At 38.5% G+C, this 16,685-nt stretch overlaps 1 protein-coding gene across 3 annotated transcripts in view; it reads right to left on the reverse strand.

The window, feature by feature from the left end:
* JPH1 (junctophilin 1) overlaps positions 1–16,685 on the reverse strand; it is an 83,154-nt gene that overhangs the window by 3,350 nt on the left and 63,119 nt on the right. For all 3 annotated transcript variants that reach the window (XM_017812449.1, XM_017812448.1, XM_017812447.1), the window contains exon 4: positions 6,800–7,461. In XM_017812449.1, the coding sequence (XP_017667938.1) occupies positions 6,800–7,461 (662 nt within the window). The remainder of the gene's footprint in view (positions 1–6,799; positions 7,462–16,685) is intronic.

The following is a 16,685-nucleotide window of genomic DNA, read 5'->3' on the forward strand; positions in this document are numbered from 1 at the left end:
TCATTATTATATCACATGCTCTCCTTCTGAAACAGTCTCATTAAACGCTTTCCACCAGGACACACCCTTACACAGTACATCAGATGGCAGGCCAGATGTGGACTGCTAAGTTCTTGAGTAAGTCACAAAATATGTTATGTCAAGTACTGCTTAAATCTCTGGCGAGTCTAAACCAAATTAGCAGGTCTATCCATTTGTAACAATTCAGAGGTATTTTTTCACATGTTGAGGAACTAGGTGTTCAAGTTCAAACAATGATTAAGATTACCAGGATGCCAGTTAAATTTTGCCAGAGGGGTAACAGTACTGGCAGCAGTATTCACATTTTGCTTAATGTCTAAAATATCGACTAGGAAACTGAAAACAGGATTTAATGATACCTTAGTCAAAATAATTTTGAGTAACAAGTTCCCACTTACCAGTAGTATGCCTTAACCATCAGGTCACAGAACAGAAGTGGAACCGTGTTCCTTCCTCCTTAGTGCAAGTGACTCACCATGTGCCAAAGAATATGAGACACTTGGTGACAGAGAATAGGCATAAAAGCAAAGCACAGCTCCAGATATGGTTACATTTCTGAGCACAGCACCGTAAGGAGCCTCGCTGTGTAACTCAAGGTTAACATCTTCTTTCACTTCCTGGCACAGTCATAATTACATTAGGTTGGGTACTTCTGTGCTTTTCTACTGTGAAGGAAATCCAAGTTCCCATCAGGATTCCCACCAAATGCATTTGGCAATTGTGAGATTTATGCAGGAAAGCCATACTGGAAGACTTGGAGCAATAAGACATGTTTGACTTGAAACAAAAGCTACTTTGAGAATATCTCAGTTTTGCTGTATTGGAATGTTAGTATAAACACCCTTAGGAGTGAACCTTCCACTTAATGACTGCTTCTTTTGCAAAAAAATTCCCAGAATCTCATGACAAACATACTAATATTACAAAGTCCTCTACAGGAAGTGTGATTTGATTACACTATTAATTTCCACTAAGATGTGGATTCAGCATCATCTTTCTTTCTGCTGTTGAGAGACTGGAACAGGCTGCCCAGAGAAGTTGTGGATGCCCCATCACTGGAAGTAATCAAAGTCAGGTTGGATGCGGGTTTGAGTAAACTGGTCTAATGGAAGTTGTCCCTATCCATGGCAAGGGAGTTGGAACTAGGTGATCTTTAAATGCCCCTTCCAACCCAAACCATTTTACGGTTCCATGATCCTATGATTCAAACGGGGACTCCCCATGTGATCAAAATAGTTCCCTTAGGTTGGTCAATAGCTCCCTTATGGGTTGGAATCTCAACTAAAGATTTTACAGTTATACTGCACAAGGAATTGCAAGCAAATGTGAAGGAGATCCTTGCCAAATACCATTAAAATTCACTGGGATTTGGCCACCTAGGACTCTGCATACTTGAAAATAACATCTGTGGAAATCACATTGATCTATTATGACTTAAAAAAAAATTTGAACCTATGGGGACTTAACAGGAGCCAGGAACTCATTCATTACCTGAAATATATTGTGGAAAAGCATCCTGGTAGCTGCAAGACAGATTCTGGCTGATTGACAAACAGGGACTGCAGCTCCAACAACAGCTCAGTATCATAAGTGCACAGTCTCACAAAATTAAGCTTGTTGGAGGGGGAGGGGACTTCTCTTTTGATGCATCTGTCAGTCAGGTTAGGTATAACAATCTCATCAGAATAATATTAGATAAATTAGGCTAAAAACCCTAGGGGCTACAGCCTGAATCAAGAAATCTCATCTACAAAGACAGAAGCAAGTGACAGCTTGAGAACTGGGCTGTTGTAAAACCATGTTGATTTTACATGATGATCATAGAAAAATGTGTCTTTATGATAATGAGTCTGTGCCTTATACGAAGACATAAATCTCATCTACTTTGGTCTGCTATGTGCACTTTGTTTCCTCTTCTGATAACTACGCCCTTCAGCCCCAAGCAGGATTTCCTGATACACTAAAAAATGATCAAACAATATTTGTGCAGCACACGGTTCTTATGCAATGAACTACCACCTTTTTGTAGACACCTATGAAACAAGCATTTAATGCTTTAAGACAAATACCACAAATAAGACTTTAGTGTCCTGCGAGGGCTTAAAATAGCAAAAGCCACAATTAGTTTGAACAGTCTAAGAGTGATCAGAACAGGTGCACTAAAGAAGCTGCAGTAAAAAATCTTCAGTCCTGCTTAAAAATTGCCCTTTCAGCTTCTCATAAGTCAGACACTTATGTAGTTAAAAATATAACCATACAATTAGTTTTCATCTGGGGAGGAAAGTTAGATATTTTCCTAAAATGTAATGCCAGGAAGTATTAAGACTAGTCTTGTAACTCCACTGCATTAGGAATGTCCATTAAATTTAGCATAAAGTTCCTGCTCGGAGGTTTTATTTAGGATCAGGCAAATACTGATCTATTTTTTTAATATCACGGTAGTTATAGCCCTTACTAAATGGATGTTAAGTTAACAAAGACATGAGAGTTGAACAAAAAGATGGGAGTAGAAGCACACTGGGTAACGTTCAGCAAAACATAGCTTTTAGATACAGGTAAAAACCAGGCTAAACAGTCTGTGTGGTTTAAAAATCCTTACCTGCAAGACGAAAAAAATTACAATGCAGTAAAACACTTGTGCCTGGCCTGGATCTGTCCTAGGGCAGCACATGGGCACGCATGGGCAAACAAAATGTGTATTCATGAATGTACACTACAATGGTGTTTTGTGAAATTCAATCCTATTTTTCACCCAAATCCAAGACAATCTCAAATTAGCTCATATTCAAGGTGGGATAGCAGCATGCAAACTGAAACTGGAGCCAGAGGCTGCTAACGAGCAGTTAGAAACAACAGTACTGGTTTATGGTCAAGTGTCTCTGTCCAACCTTCACACTGTGGTAAATACAATTTACCTAATTATACAATTGGACTAGTTCTCAGTGAAACAAGGATGATTTATCTCTCATAAATGACAGGTAATTCCTACAAACAGACAGCTGTTTTTGAGCAACTGATGAACAGTAACTTTGTCATTGTGCTTTATCCATGATTTTACCTTGATAAAACTGACTCTTTCTTATGAATTCCAAAATTATTTTAAACTTTGATTTTTGAACATCACAGAGTAAGTACATAGAGAAACACACTTAAATGTGTGGCATAAGAAGTATATGCTGATATTTTTCAAGTATAATCACAGAAAAGGGGATATCTAGAGAATCAGTACTGTTCTATGACTACTTATTACACAGATGATACTCAATGACATTCTTCAGGATGTAACAGACTAACAGAAAATATAAAACATGAATTTGATTACTAAAACAGCTGCTGCAAGCTTTGCTGCAAATAAAGTTGTTTAACGATCTTAATCCAAATTAAAGTTGACGTTTCATTCAGAAGTGAGATATAGCTTTGATTTAGATACATGGAAGGAAGAATTGAAAATCTTCCCTTCTGTATCTATGTTCTTAATGCATTATTGCCGGAAACTTGGAAAAAGCACAGCACAATTTGACACAGTACTTTCAGATAACCTAATGAAAGTGCTCAATAAATGTTATAGATTCATTTTTGGATTCCAAAAACATGTTTTACCATTCCCTTTTCATGAGAGTGAGGGTTCTTTTCACTTTATATTCCTTAAAAAATACATTTCAAAGCATAACGAAATCATTTGTCAGGATGACTAAAAAGCAATTGCAATTTCTTACTAAAATAAAATAATTCCCCAATGAAAGTCTAGAGTTCTAAGTCTCTCAACATTCAGAAGTGTTTGAGAAAAAGAGAAGTACATTAAGCAGGACAAGGGGGAATGGATTCAAACTGACAGGACAAGGGGGAATGGATTCAAACTAAAAGAAAGTAGGTTTAGACTAGGTATTAGGAAAAAATTCTTTACTGTGAGGTGGTGAGGCACCGGAACAGGTTGTCCAGAAAAGCCGTGGAAGCCTCATCCCTGGAAGTGTTCAAGGCCAGGCTGGAGGGAGCTCTGAGCAACCTGGTCTAGTGGAAGGTGTCCTTGCCCACAGCAGTGGGGCTGGAACGAGATGATCCTTAAGGTCCCTTTCAACCCAAACTATTCCATGATTCTATGAATCTGGCTTCTCCTCAGTAACTGTGCACTCTTAGGTTAGTCACTGCATAATTCCAGCACACTACTGAGCTCAGTCCAGGAGCACTGCAGAACAGGCTAGTGTTTTTTGAAGCTGAAAGGTAATACTAAAAATTAGAAGTCTCCAGGCAATTTTAACAGTCATTCTGTACTGTTTCTCCCTCAAACTGCTAGGCCAGTAGGCTACTCTTTTCCGCTTTAATCGTTTTAGCATTTTTACTCATTTCAGCAATTTAAAGAAATAAGTGTGTAGGAAATTTATTCTATAAGAATAAATTTATAGACACATATGGAAGACATCTTTGAAATCACCCACATACATCTACATATATCTTAGAATACTTTTACATTAAAAATGAATTCCTAAAATCTACCTCCCTTCCTTACTGACATGCTGGTAACAGGAATAGTGCAATTAGGGTGCTCCAAATGAAATAGAGGGACAGATGAACTGTAATATCAGTAAACAAACAGTAGCTAATGCACAATATCTCATTACTTTTACACCTTTCTTGATAACAGGCTGTAGGTTCATGGTCCTTATCCTGATTATTCTAGAAGGTCAATAAACTGCTGTTCAGGTGCCCTACTTGTTAAGACGAGGACTCGCTTAGCTCCAAAACATTATTTGAAATGCAGGAAAAATAAGCACTATTTCTACTCACTTATTTTTACCAGAGCTGAACAAACAATTCCAATTCAGGCTAAAATTCTGTACATGCTTGCTTAACATTTACAAGCCCAACAGCTTTGTGTTACCCTACATAAGAGTCATATCTGTGAGATTTGAAAGGTTAAAGGGCTGATATCAGCTGTAATACAGATTTGCAGATTACAAAACCTCTGTGAACATCTACTTTGATCCGCACAAAACAGAATACAAGCTTCCTGCAGAACTAGAGAATATCATCTTGGCAAAATGCTCATTATTGAAATATTCAGCGATGGGTCCAAAACCTCAGCATCGGAAAACTAATGTCACATTTAATTAATATCATAAAAAGCAACCTAAACCAAGACTTTTATCTGAATCTATCAAGCTGCTGAATCTTCTTACACATTTGCTTGTTAGCCTGGAAAACCATTTTATAAAGCGTACTTAGAGGAAATGATTTAATATGCCAGGGTTTTTTTACCTTGAATCTTTCATTGTAAGACATGTTTTAATCATTCTTGCAGTTCTTTGTGGGACTTCCCCTTAAGGTTTTTTTCATTTTAAATCCCCGATTTATGGACAAAGTATTTTACTCCAGAAGTGGTTGCACCTGTGCCAAAAGCAGATAGAGCAGACTCCCATGTACTCTTGCTTAATCTCTTCTGCTGATAAATCTAAGGATTATATTAACATCTCTGAACAACAGCAGCAGACTGGGAGCTCATGTTCAGTTGCCTCTCTTGCTCCTGATCCACCAACCTTTTCCAGTTCTGATCCTGCATGGTCAGGCTCTATTAATTGTTTTTCAAACATAACACTATATTTTGCTGTGCTACCCATGGATAATTATACTTGCACCCTTCTTAACAGTTGATTTGGATCAGCTTGTATTGGTCTTCATTATTTACCAGTTTCCTGGTCTCTGTGTCTTCTATGAACTTCCCAAGCAATACTCTTACATCTTCTTGCATGTCATTAATAAGAATGTGAATAAAATAAGAATAGCAGGATTAATGTAAGAATGACCTCACCAGAATAATACCAAATAACTGATGCTTTTCTAATTACTTTGAGAATCATCAGTCAGTTTTAAAGGTTAGCTTTAGGTTCTACAACTAATGGTTTTCTGAGTTTCTCTTGGCCCAGAAATCATAGAATCATAATCAGAGATTCTGAATTTCATAACCTGGTTTCTCCTTCTAACATGGAATAGAAATGCTACTAGCAATCATTCCTTTTCTGCATAGCTATTGATAATTTTATTATTTTTAAATAAGAATGAAATTAAGATTCACACTGATCTGGATGCATAATTTTAAAACTCCCTCTCCATTTCCTGACGAAAAGTAAAATTTTTCATGTCACTGTAAAACGGAAGAATTGTTGCAAAGTATGCATTTGAAAACAGTATATATTTTGGTCCAAATTTCCTGTTTTTAGAACTCAAAATCAACATGGAGCAGAAGATGAAAATGGGAGATTGTCTGGACTGGGCCAGACCACAGGCCAGCATCCTGTCTCCAACAGCAGTCAAAAGCAGACCTTTGGGGAAAAGTGTGTGTCTAACTTCCAGTACTGTACAAATATCCACAGAAGTACAATTAACATTGTGAGACTTCTTTTCTGGGGAGGAATATATATATCTATATCTATATATAAAAAATGTGTATCTGTGACTATGTATCTACACACATGCAAATCACACCTATATGTATATACACACACACAGCAACACACTTTTGTGTTCATGGATGCAATGGGATCTCACGGTTCAGAAGTCTGTCAGTATCTGGCTATCAACTATCCCTTCCCAGTTTACAGAAAAGATAACATAAAGGACTGGAATATTTGTTCCTCACTCCAGTCTGGTGCAGTGGGTTTTAGCTAGCAGAATGTATCCAGATGAAGATTTGACAGAAGTGAGCTTTGCCTTTCTTCAGGTTGCAAAGCTAAGCACTGAGAGGCAAATGGGCAGTGAAAGTGAAAATGTTTCTTGTAGTACTTACCGAGCTGTTTCCTACTTCTTTTTCCACTGCTGAATGTGACTCATTATTAGCTGGATTCTTTGGTGCAGCAAATTCCGTTTTCTTCATTTTTGTGTCAGGTTTGTTTTCTTTGGCATCTGGCTTACCCCCAGATCTAGCAGGACTTGGCTTCTGAGAGGCTGGTATTCGTGCAAGTGTTGATGGCGATGGGTTGGCATATTCATCTTCTTTCCTGAGCTCCTGTGGAAGCACTGGTGCATTCATTTTTACATAATAGCCGTGGTAGTGACCATGCAGCTCCCCATTCTCTGTGCTGATGGGATTGTGCTGGGCTGAAAACTTTGGCTGGTGTTTCACACCTACTTCTTCCTTCACTGGTGCTTTTGAATATAAAGGCTTGTTAGTTGTGGGTGTTATATTCTCAGTGGCTAAAAGCTTTTTTTCTTGATTGAGTCTTGCCCCAGAATTGGAGCTTTGCCTTTTCAGTTGTTTTGAAGGAGAAGTGTCAGAAGAAAGAAGAGGACTATGCCTTGGACTTGCTTCTGGGGTTTGAGGGGGTGTAGTACCTTTTCGATAAAAGTGAGGTGACTCTTTTGGGGTAGGTGGTTTTTCCTGATCTTTTTCTTCTGATTTTTCTTTCGCATCCATTCCTTCTTGAAATTTTTGTTTGATATAATCAGGGCCTGAAAAATAGTGTAATAAAAATATTAAGATTAAAACAAAAATAAGACTTCACAGTAAAACTATTGCATTGGGATGTCAGACTGGACTGCCTTGCTAAAATGCTGACAGGAGTATATGTTACCAACAGTTCATTGACATCCATAGTGTTTTACTCTAAATTGCTAAGTTGTTGAAGATAGTGTACTTTTTCTGGTAATTATTGGGACTACTTATTAACTTGGCTCAGTCACTTTATGTCTTCAGCTTTGCAATGGGTCACAAGATGTAAACTGTCTCTGAGTGAAGTCTGAGTGAATGACAACTGACTAACCCTACCTGTCTATCATTCTTTTTCTGAGAGGCATGTTTTGAGGTATGTTTTGCTTAATTACCCTAATCGATTTAACTTCTACCCTCATGATCATAGTATCTGTTTGATATGGAAGTAATTAACCATCAGAATGAAACGTCTCTTATATGCTACAGGAAATAGGGCTTGAACCACTTTTTTTTTCTCTTTCTGTGAATGTCAGCTTGTCTTATGTACATGTGCCTTGAACTCTCACACACTGGCTTTGTCTTCCTCACCACACAGAGACCCAGGTTAACCTCTCTAGTTGGTAACACAATGCCTGCTTAGGATGTAGGAAGACAAGTTCTCTCATATTCACTAGGGAAATACTTACAGATCAGCCAGTGTGAAGAACATCCTCTATTCAAATCCTACCTAAACACCCACGTGCACATTCACTGCTAGGACTCACTTACAAGGTGCATTTCTATACAGCTGTTAACATAAACACAAGTTGGCTGAGATGCTGTGATCAAGGTTTTGGTTGTCTGATTTAATTGTTTAATGGTACGATGTGAGCAAACATTGTTTAAGAAACAAAATTGCTGTAAATCTGTATGTATTGTGGGCAGCATTTTCTGTTTTACTTCCTAGAGGTCACATCCCAGACTCCAGGATCAGTTTCCCAAAGAAGTCACAAATTGAGGAGCTCTGTGAATAAAGAACTGCAACAATCTTTCTGTATGTTCAAAAATGGCTTCTGACAAATGCATTGCAACTGTTTCTCCACTTCTATCCCTACTAGCACTACTTTCCTTTAATTTTTTTTCTGTGAGGCTTATCTGTGCTTTATGTCATAGAGAAATCCTGTGCCCAGAGAAGAACGTCTGCACACATTTTTCTGCTTTTGAGTTTAAAGGAAGCTCTAGCTGTGTTAGGCAGATACAGTGTTTTTACAGACACCAGAAGCATATGCATCACTACGCAGTGCGAAGATGAGAGGAAGGAAGAGCAGCATGAAGCTTTTGGAAGTTACTGAGTCATCCAGTAAGTAAGCATTGCTGAGAAGAAGAATTACTCGGCATGCAAGGTCTTTTCAGCAGGAAAATCACAACATTTTTGGCATCTCTGAAAACCAGAGGTGGAAATAGGGAGCTGTTAAGAAAGAAGCTAGATGTGGACAAGCCAGGATTTGTTCTCAAGTGACATTTGAGGAGGAAGTTTTGAAGAGTTAAGCCTGTACCGAGGGAGAGAACTAGAGGCTTGATTCTTACGGCTTTTTATAATCTTCCTGGTAAAAGGGAAAGGCAGCACAACATAAATTAAAAGTTTCCATTTATAAAGTTACAGGTATGATCACCATTCAAAAAATTCTCTGGCATGTAGGGAATTTCCTTCCATCTTTGCAGAGACATATAAGGTAATGCTGAGGATTTAACATACATGAACTTTGGTTTCCTTATCTTTTCACATTAGATATAATTAGGGGCATAAAGAGAAAAGGATAGCCAAAAGAGTTCTGACTAATCTTTAAGCCACGGAACTGTTAAATTGCAATAATTATTTATTATGGGAAGATCTATATTCACATCAGCTTGCTCTTTGACTGCTGTGGCCAAGCATCCAATTGGAATAATATATCTTCAGTCTTACAATGATGCTTAAATGGCATCTGATCAGTTCCTGAAAATTCACATCCTGTGACAGCTCTGCACCGCCCCATATATGTAAAGATTTTACTTTTACTAATATTTGACAGCATTTGATGAACTGAAGACACTTTCATAAGGAAACATCTGGACCTCACAGATGTCATCCCTCTCCACCCGCTTCCTACGAACATCTGAGGGTGTCTGACCAGACATTCTTCAACTGCTGTAACAGAGCACAGCAGCCCTCCCTCCCACCCCCCAGTACATCACATATGGATATTAGAGATACATCCCTTGCCTCCAATCTTGCCAGACAGGTCTTTCCAACACTGAAATTCTTGGCTCAATGAGAAGTTAGCTTTGGAGATTGTCCAAATACTTTTAAAACGTCTGTTCACTGTATCCAATACAATCGGATTATGCACCTGCCTGAGCCACTGACTCCAAGAACTCAGTTCTCTCTTCTGAGAACTAAGAATTGTCAGAACTTATCTTTTCCCCTTCATTAAAGGCATTATCTAACACTACAGACATGGGTAAGGGGGTCCTTTTCTTTAGCATAAGAGCAATCTACAGCACAAGCTTAAAGGAACGGGGGCCAAGGAAATTTGGAAAGAGAGTCACTGTAAGATTTCTCAGCCGGTTGATCTTAATGAGAAAGAGAACAGAATTTGAGAGTGGGAAGAAGGTAAAGTGGAATTATTTGTCTAGGAAATAAACACAGAGCTCTGGTTCTTCGCAGTTCAAGCAACAAGTAGATATAGTCCTAGACATGACACATCTCAGTGTCTAAGGAGAACCTGGTCTGGAAAGCAGAACCAAGAAATGTTATCTAACCAAGTAAAGATAAGCTTTCTTTGTGGATGACCCTGTGTGTTTTCTTACAGTGACATGCTGGCTGTGCTGCCATGAGAACAAAATCGATGCACCTTTGCAGGTTAAAGCCATGGGGTGGGTTTGGTGCACACAGCTGTCGTGACGCCAGAAACTTGATGGCACTATTAAAGTGTGAGTTAGCCAGTATTCAGGGGGAATAGCCTCTGAAAGCCAAAGGATTGTGCAGATGTGTGCAATGTATGCACATGGAATCTCATACAGTCTGATGCTCTGCTTGAACAGCATTTCATTGATGGCTGTGAGGGAAGTTTTGGGTTGGTTGAAGACACTCATTGTTGTTCTAAATCTAGAATTTCTTGTGAAGCTCTTGTGTACTATGTCCTTCCTCCTGGAAGGGCTCCAGTAAGTGATGTGACAGCATGGCCAGCCCTGTAAATGCGAAGAGAAGGATGCCCTGGTTCTGCCACAGCATTCTAAAGAGGTGACAGCCACATGCTTTTCCCCATGGTCTAGTGAGGCAGCATAGGTCTGTTGTAGGATTGTGGCTCAAGGAGTGTCTGAAAATGTCATCTTGCAAGACACTGTAAACGCAGACACTGTTTCCCAAGAAGGCTGAGACCTTGTGCCTCATCAGATCAAAATAAATCTGAAGCTTGAAAGGGATTGCAGAATACACCTAAGATAGTGAAGAAAAACACATATATGCAACTTTATAATTTTATATACATCTTATAATTTCTTCACGATACTTCTTCCACTCTTTTGTCCCCAGTCTTACCATTCTTACAATTCAGGAAAAACAAGCATTCTGTATTACCATTTTATTAGTCTACGGAAAGCAAAAAAAGACAGTAATGCCATTAATTCAGGCTCTAGAATATAATCTCTAAAGCAGGTAATATTTAAAGTACTGTTGATGCTGAAATGATGTGATTCAACTTCAAGGTATATTAGAAGTACTTATTAGGTAAGCATGCACTTATTTCTGCTTTTTAAACTACAGTACACATTATGTGATGTAACCTAACTACCTTTAGTGCTGCATAAAGAGTTAACAAATAGATAGGGCTTGTTATGGTTTGAAGCTGGCTATAAAGAATAACCCAAGTAAGAAATGACATTATAATTTCATGATTATAAGAAAATTTATGTTGCACTTCTAGATAAATTCCACCCATGAAGCAGATACTTCCTAATTTTGTTTATATGTATGAACTATTAGTGGAAAGTCACTCCACCTTCACTGTAAGGTTTAATGATTGTCTCTGGGGTAATGGTGACGCAGTCAAAGTTATTTCCTCATCCAGAACTCTGCAGTCTATACGCAAACCTTCCAAGATCAGAGGCCCCCTTTACTACACTACTGAACACTTCCATAACAAAAAGAGAGATTTCCTGATTGAAAGGTTCAGAATCAGTAAGTACAATAGGAAAGGTTATACCAATAGCGCATTTTACTGATAGGGAAGCTAAACCAAAGGGAAATCATGACCCAAAGCATGTGCTTCATCTGAATAACCCTTCTCAGTTCAGTGATCATCTGTCAACAAAGTATCAATATGCTCAAAGCTTTGCAAAATCTTTGGCAAGCCTAAAGATGCACAGGCAGCCTTTGTCAAAACCAGGAATGGAGTTTAAGCCTCTTGAGTAATCAAAAGCTGACGCAGCACCTTGGCCATAAGTTTGTGACCTATTGTCAGAAATGTCATCTTCCTGAAAAAGCTGAGAACTGTCCACTGAATCCAAATCCAAAGATCAAGAGAAGGAAATAGTAAATGATGAGTAAGTTTCTTACTCCACGTTGTTTCATAATACAAATCCAGTGCATGATATGGATGAAGCAAAAGCTGAAGTCTTTTGTATTTAAATGAACTGTACTAAAAAAGGAAAATATATAGTTTGATGTGGGTGCTGCAGGTTGATATATACTGTTCATGAAATAAGCCAGTGAAAACCACCTGGTTCGTTGTCTTCTGATCTTTTCGATGCTTTTCTAATGTATCACTGTTGGCAATAATATTTATGCTCTCACAGTAAGATTTATTTGCTACACTGATGAACTTAATAAAACCTGGCAAAGCCAGGTGATTGACTGGAGGATCAATTAATATAGGATCTTTTTTCCTTATATTAGGATTTTTCGGTATAGAACATCCATTTTAGAAGAATTCCTCAGCATTCAGCATGGTAACTCTAGATGAAGGAAATAAAAATGATCATCCATCAGTCTCCTAAAAGAAGTGATTTGATGAATAATTATGAAAGTGCAAATTATTCAGCAAATTTTAGAAAGACGGGATTTATCATTATTTCTTCATTGGGGAGATGTGAAGGGAGGGTAGAAAACTATAATATCATTAATACTTCCTATGTTTTATTCTTATTTTTCTGAAGGTTATAGTGGTAACAGTGAACCAAAAAAAATCTCTGAACTGCTAGACTGCTGGCTTGAATTCAGACCAACTGAATGCAGGGCTGTGCAATGCCATGTGTAAAATGTGTTGATGAACTCAGCAGAGCAGAGATATAGTTATGGTTTTAGTAATCTTTGGCAGACTGCATTGGGACAGAGTAGGGCTGTAAATTAAGGGTAAGGATTATTGCCATAAAGAAATTGATGGATATAAGGCAAGGTGCTTAAAGAGCCACAGGGCTCTGAGAGTAGACTTCTTCCTGACTTAGATATGAACAGAATATTGCAGTTGAAAGGGACCAACAACGGTCACCTCCTTCAACTGCCTGACTAATTCAGGGCTGAGTAAAAGTTAAAGCCTGTTATTAAGGTCATTGTCCAAATGCCGCTTGAACACTGATTGGCTTGGGGCACTGATCACCTCTCTATAAAACCTTGTTCCAGTGTTTGACCACTCTCCTGGTGGAGAAAGAATTCCTAATGGTATTTTAAGAGGTTATCATTCCAGACGTTTGCAGGACCCTTTTGGTCGATACAGTGACCCAGCAACAGGGCATGGAATGGTGTAGGTCCTTCAAGGTTCAGTCAATGTGCAGAAAGGCAAGAAATGTCTTACTCCTAGTGATGCATATCTATGTTACTTAATAACTCCTTAATTCAAAATCACATATGTAGGCCCTGCTGCTCTGCTTCAGCTGCATGTAAAGTTGGTTTTGTCAGCTGGAATAATGGCTCTCTTTAACTGCACTTCAGAATGCTTTGGAGAATAAAAAACAACATTTGGCAAATTTTAAAAACAAAGCATGACACAAAAGAGAAAGAAGAAATGAAACAGAAGGGATTGTTGACATTATCTGGGGAGATGTAGAAGAAACCCAAATCTGAATGGCTAATCTAACTTTTATCCTCTGATGGCAACTGCATTTTGGTGAGGTATGGTCAATATTTTAAATGCTAGTAAGCAATTTCCCTAGCTAGGGGCAAATAAAAAGTCTTGCCCAGATCAATTTTAAAATTCCACTTGGTTGCCTTACAATACTTTTTTTTTTCCCTAGACCTAATATCACCAGTATGGAAGTACCACGGCTGCCTAGAAGAGCAAATTACAATGTAAACAAGGCGAAGAAGAGTTCTTTTTTTCCTGCATAATCCAAAAAATACTCTAAAATATAATGTTTACTATTTGGACTCCTTCTTAATTCACTCTTACTCACAACTCCTCATTTCCTCTTCCTCCCTCCTTGAAAATACCTTCCCTTTGCTGAAGTTTTTTCCAGCTTGCACTTCTAGGGCTTCTCAATCTCCTGTTAGCACTGCTGCTCCCTTAAGCAGTACTACTGCTAGTCTTCCTTCTCCTGCTGCACCGGCAGCAACACTGAAACTAGCATGTGCCAACAGCTACTCACTCACTAAATCCAAGAACGTCATGGAGAATGATGCCTACACTTTATTTTATTAAATAAGGTGGGGTTTTTGTTTATTTTATTTTATGGAACTGTTGTGATTTGATCTGGCAGCCTGCTGTCCTTCAGACCATGTACTACCAACATGACCAAAAAATATGACACAGAGATGGCATACAATGTGATATTATACTATTACCACAACCTGACAAAGCCACATCATCATTCAGTGATGTAAAAGTTAAAATACACAAATCTGCTATCTAGGACTAACTTTGGGAGGTAGCATCACTGAATACAAGCAGGTTTCAAAGCAGCTTTAAAGGCAACCTTTCCTTCTTGCTAAGTAAAGACCTACAATAAGTATCCACCGGTAGAAATCAAGTGTCTTGTCTGGAAGAACCCCAAACACACAAATTCTTGCGTATCTTTATACCTGCTCAGGAAACAGGTATAACTGCACAGTTTCATGCAGTATCATAACCACCTTCTCTGTAGTTTTGATAGAATACATATCTACCATCTTTAAAATATCTGTCAGTGCTTTACTTTCCTGAATTTGACATCGATGAAAGCAAGGGGGCCTTCTCAAAACTCACATCAAATGCTTCCAGTCACAGACTAGACTAAGATCAAAAGTCCTCGAGTTACTTATTTACTAGCCACACATACAGAGACACACATATACTTTGGCCAAACCCAAAGCTAGTTCTTACGCTTCTGCGTTTGCTCTGATATTTACACAGCACAAGACAGCTCTTGGTGTGACCTGTGAACTGACTACCACAGTAGTCTCTCTGCATTTCACACAGGTCTTTTTTGAAAAGTATATGACACTCACGTATGTAAGTATATAAAAAAAGTTATCGCACAATGCTTCTTGAATATATCATAATGTATGCTCAAGAACACGAACTTGAGTTGTTAGTGACAGTAATGACAACAGAAAATGGACTTCCACCAAACAATTCATATCACAAGCAACATCACAAACTTGTAAGCCTAGCAGTAGGATGATGAAACAGAGATGCTAATGCAATTTCGATCTGTACGAAAGCCAGACTGCCTCTTCTGTCCCTGTCACTTCCTCTAAATCTGAAATTCATTTCAGTTGTCCTGCCATTAACACACCCGCACACAGAACCTAAACAGTACTCTTGCAATTTGCATTTTTGTATTATCCAATAACTCCAGAATAATTAAGGATAAAGGAATCCCTTAAAGTAAGATCTTCTTCCTCAAAAGGTTTTTAAATACATCAGTATAGAGCAGACATATACACACTGAAAGATCTGAAGTCAGGAAAGACTATACTAATGAATCTCAAAAACTGCCTAGAGGCAGCACCAAGAACAATAAATTTATTCTGACTATAAATTCAATCTCTGCTCCACTTCTATTACTGCTTTAGTAGGTGACTGAAGTAGCTGTGGTATTTCCAAAATAGGGCAAAATTTCTAATTGTATCTGCATAGCAGGTTACAGTGTGTAGGCCCTTATACTTCTGGGTTCAGTACCATCAGAAAAATGTAACAAGTTTATCCTACCTGATAGATGGCACTATGAGTGCTGCACAGTTATCTCTAACACCTCAGTGGGACATCAGCTTATGGACACAGAGATTGCTTATGACCAGCAATCTTAGTTATGGCTTGCTTTACTTACCCTACCTCTCTGTTAATGAATACTGACAGAACTTCAAAAAAATATCTGTCAAGATTACCTGGTGATGCATATGACTCCTGAATCTAGGAAAGGCCTCATTTTTCCAGGCTAGATAATATACACAAATTGTATTTAATGTGAATGATCCTGGCTAAATAACACATATAATAATAAGCTACTTGAATGCTCCTGAGCCGACAGGCTGTTTCATAGGTGATAACTGAGAAAGTAAGGTTTTAGCTTTTTCACAAAAAACCTAGAGACCTCTTCATTTGAGCTGCACTGGGGCAGCTGTTAACTGCTGCAGTTCTTTAAGCTCCTAAAGGACGGGCAGAAGTGAAAGGCTGTAATCCTATTCTCATCACAACTGCATATTCTCTGAAAAGGTGAATTTTAAATATATAGAGAGACTGTTAATGTGGCATAATAGCGGTCTTTACTCAGTAGAATTTAAATTTCTTTACACTTCTTCTGATATGTCCACATCTTTCTGATATGATGATTCCCAAAGTTATACACTCAGTGTCCCTGGGATACTGCAGATAAGAGACCACTACCCTTCTTCTCCATGACGTGCTTCTGAATATACAGCCTGAAAGGGTATTGGCTATTACTCTTACCATATCACGTTTCAAGTGCGTGGCTATCACCCTGCTCAGTGGGAGTTTGGCAACTCAACAGGAGCAGGTTCACATCTCCTCTCAACTGGCCAAGTCTGTCACCCCTTCTGAAGACCTTCTCATAGCACTTTTGAGGAGCCAGTCACTGTCTTCAGCTTAAATACTATGCCTGCAAACTAGCTTGTATTTGGTCAGTAAGTAGTGCTGCAAATGGTAGCACCCACTTTGAGCTCTATGTGGAATGTTACTGACAACTTTATTTTTCATAGAATCTCAGAATCATTCAGATCGGAAAACATCATCGACTCCAACTGTTAACCCAGCACTGCCAAGTCCACCACTAATCCATGTCCCTGAGTGCC

Source organism: Lepidothrix coronata, unplaced genomic scaffold (genome assembly GCF_001604755.1).
Source record: "Lepidothrix coronata isolate B3197 unplaced genomic scaffold, Lepidothrix_coronata-1.0 Scaffold36, whole genome shotgun sequence".
Taxonomy (NCBI): Eukaryota; Metazoa; Chordata; class Aves; order Passeriformes; family Pipridae; genus Lepidothrix; species Lepidothrix coronata.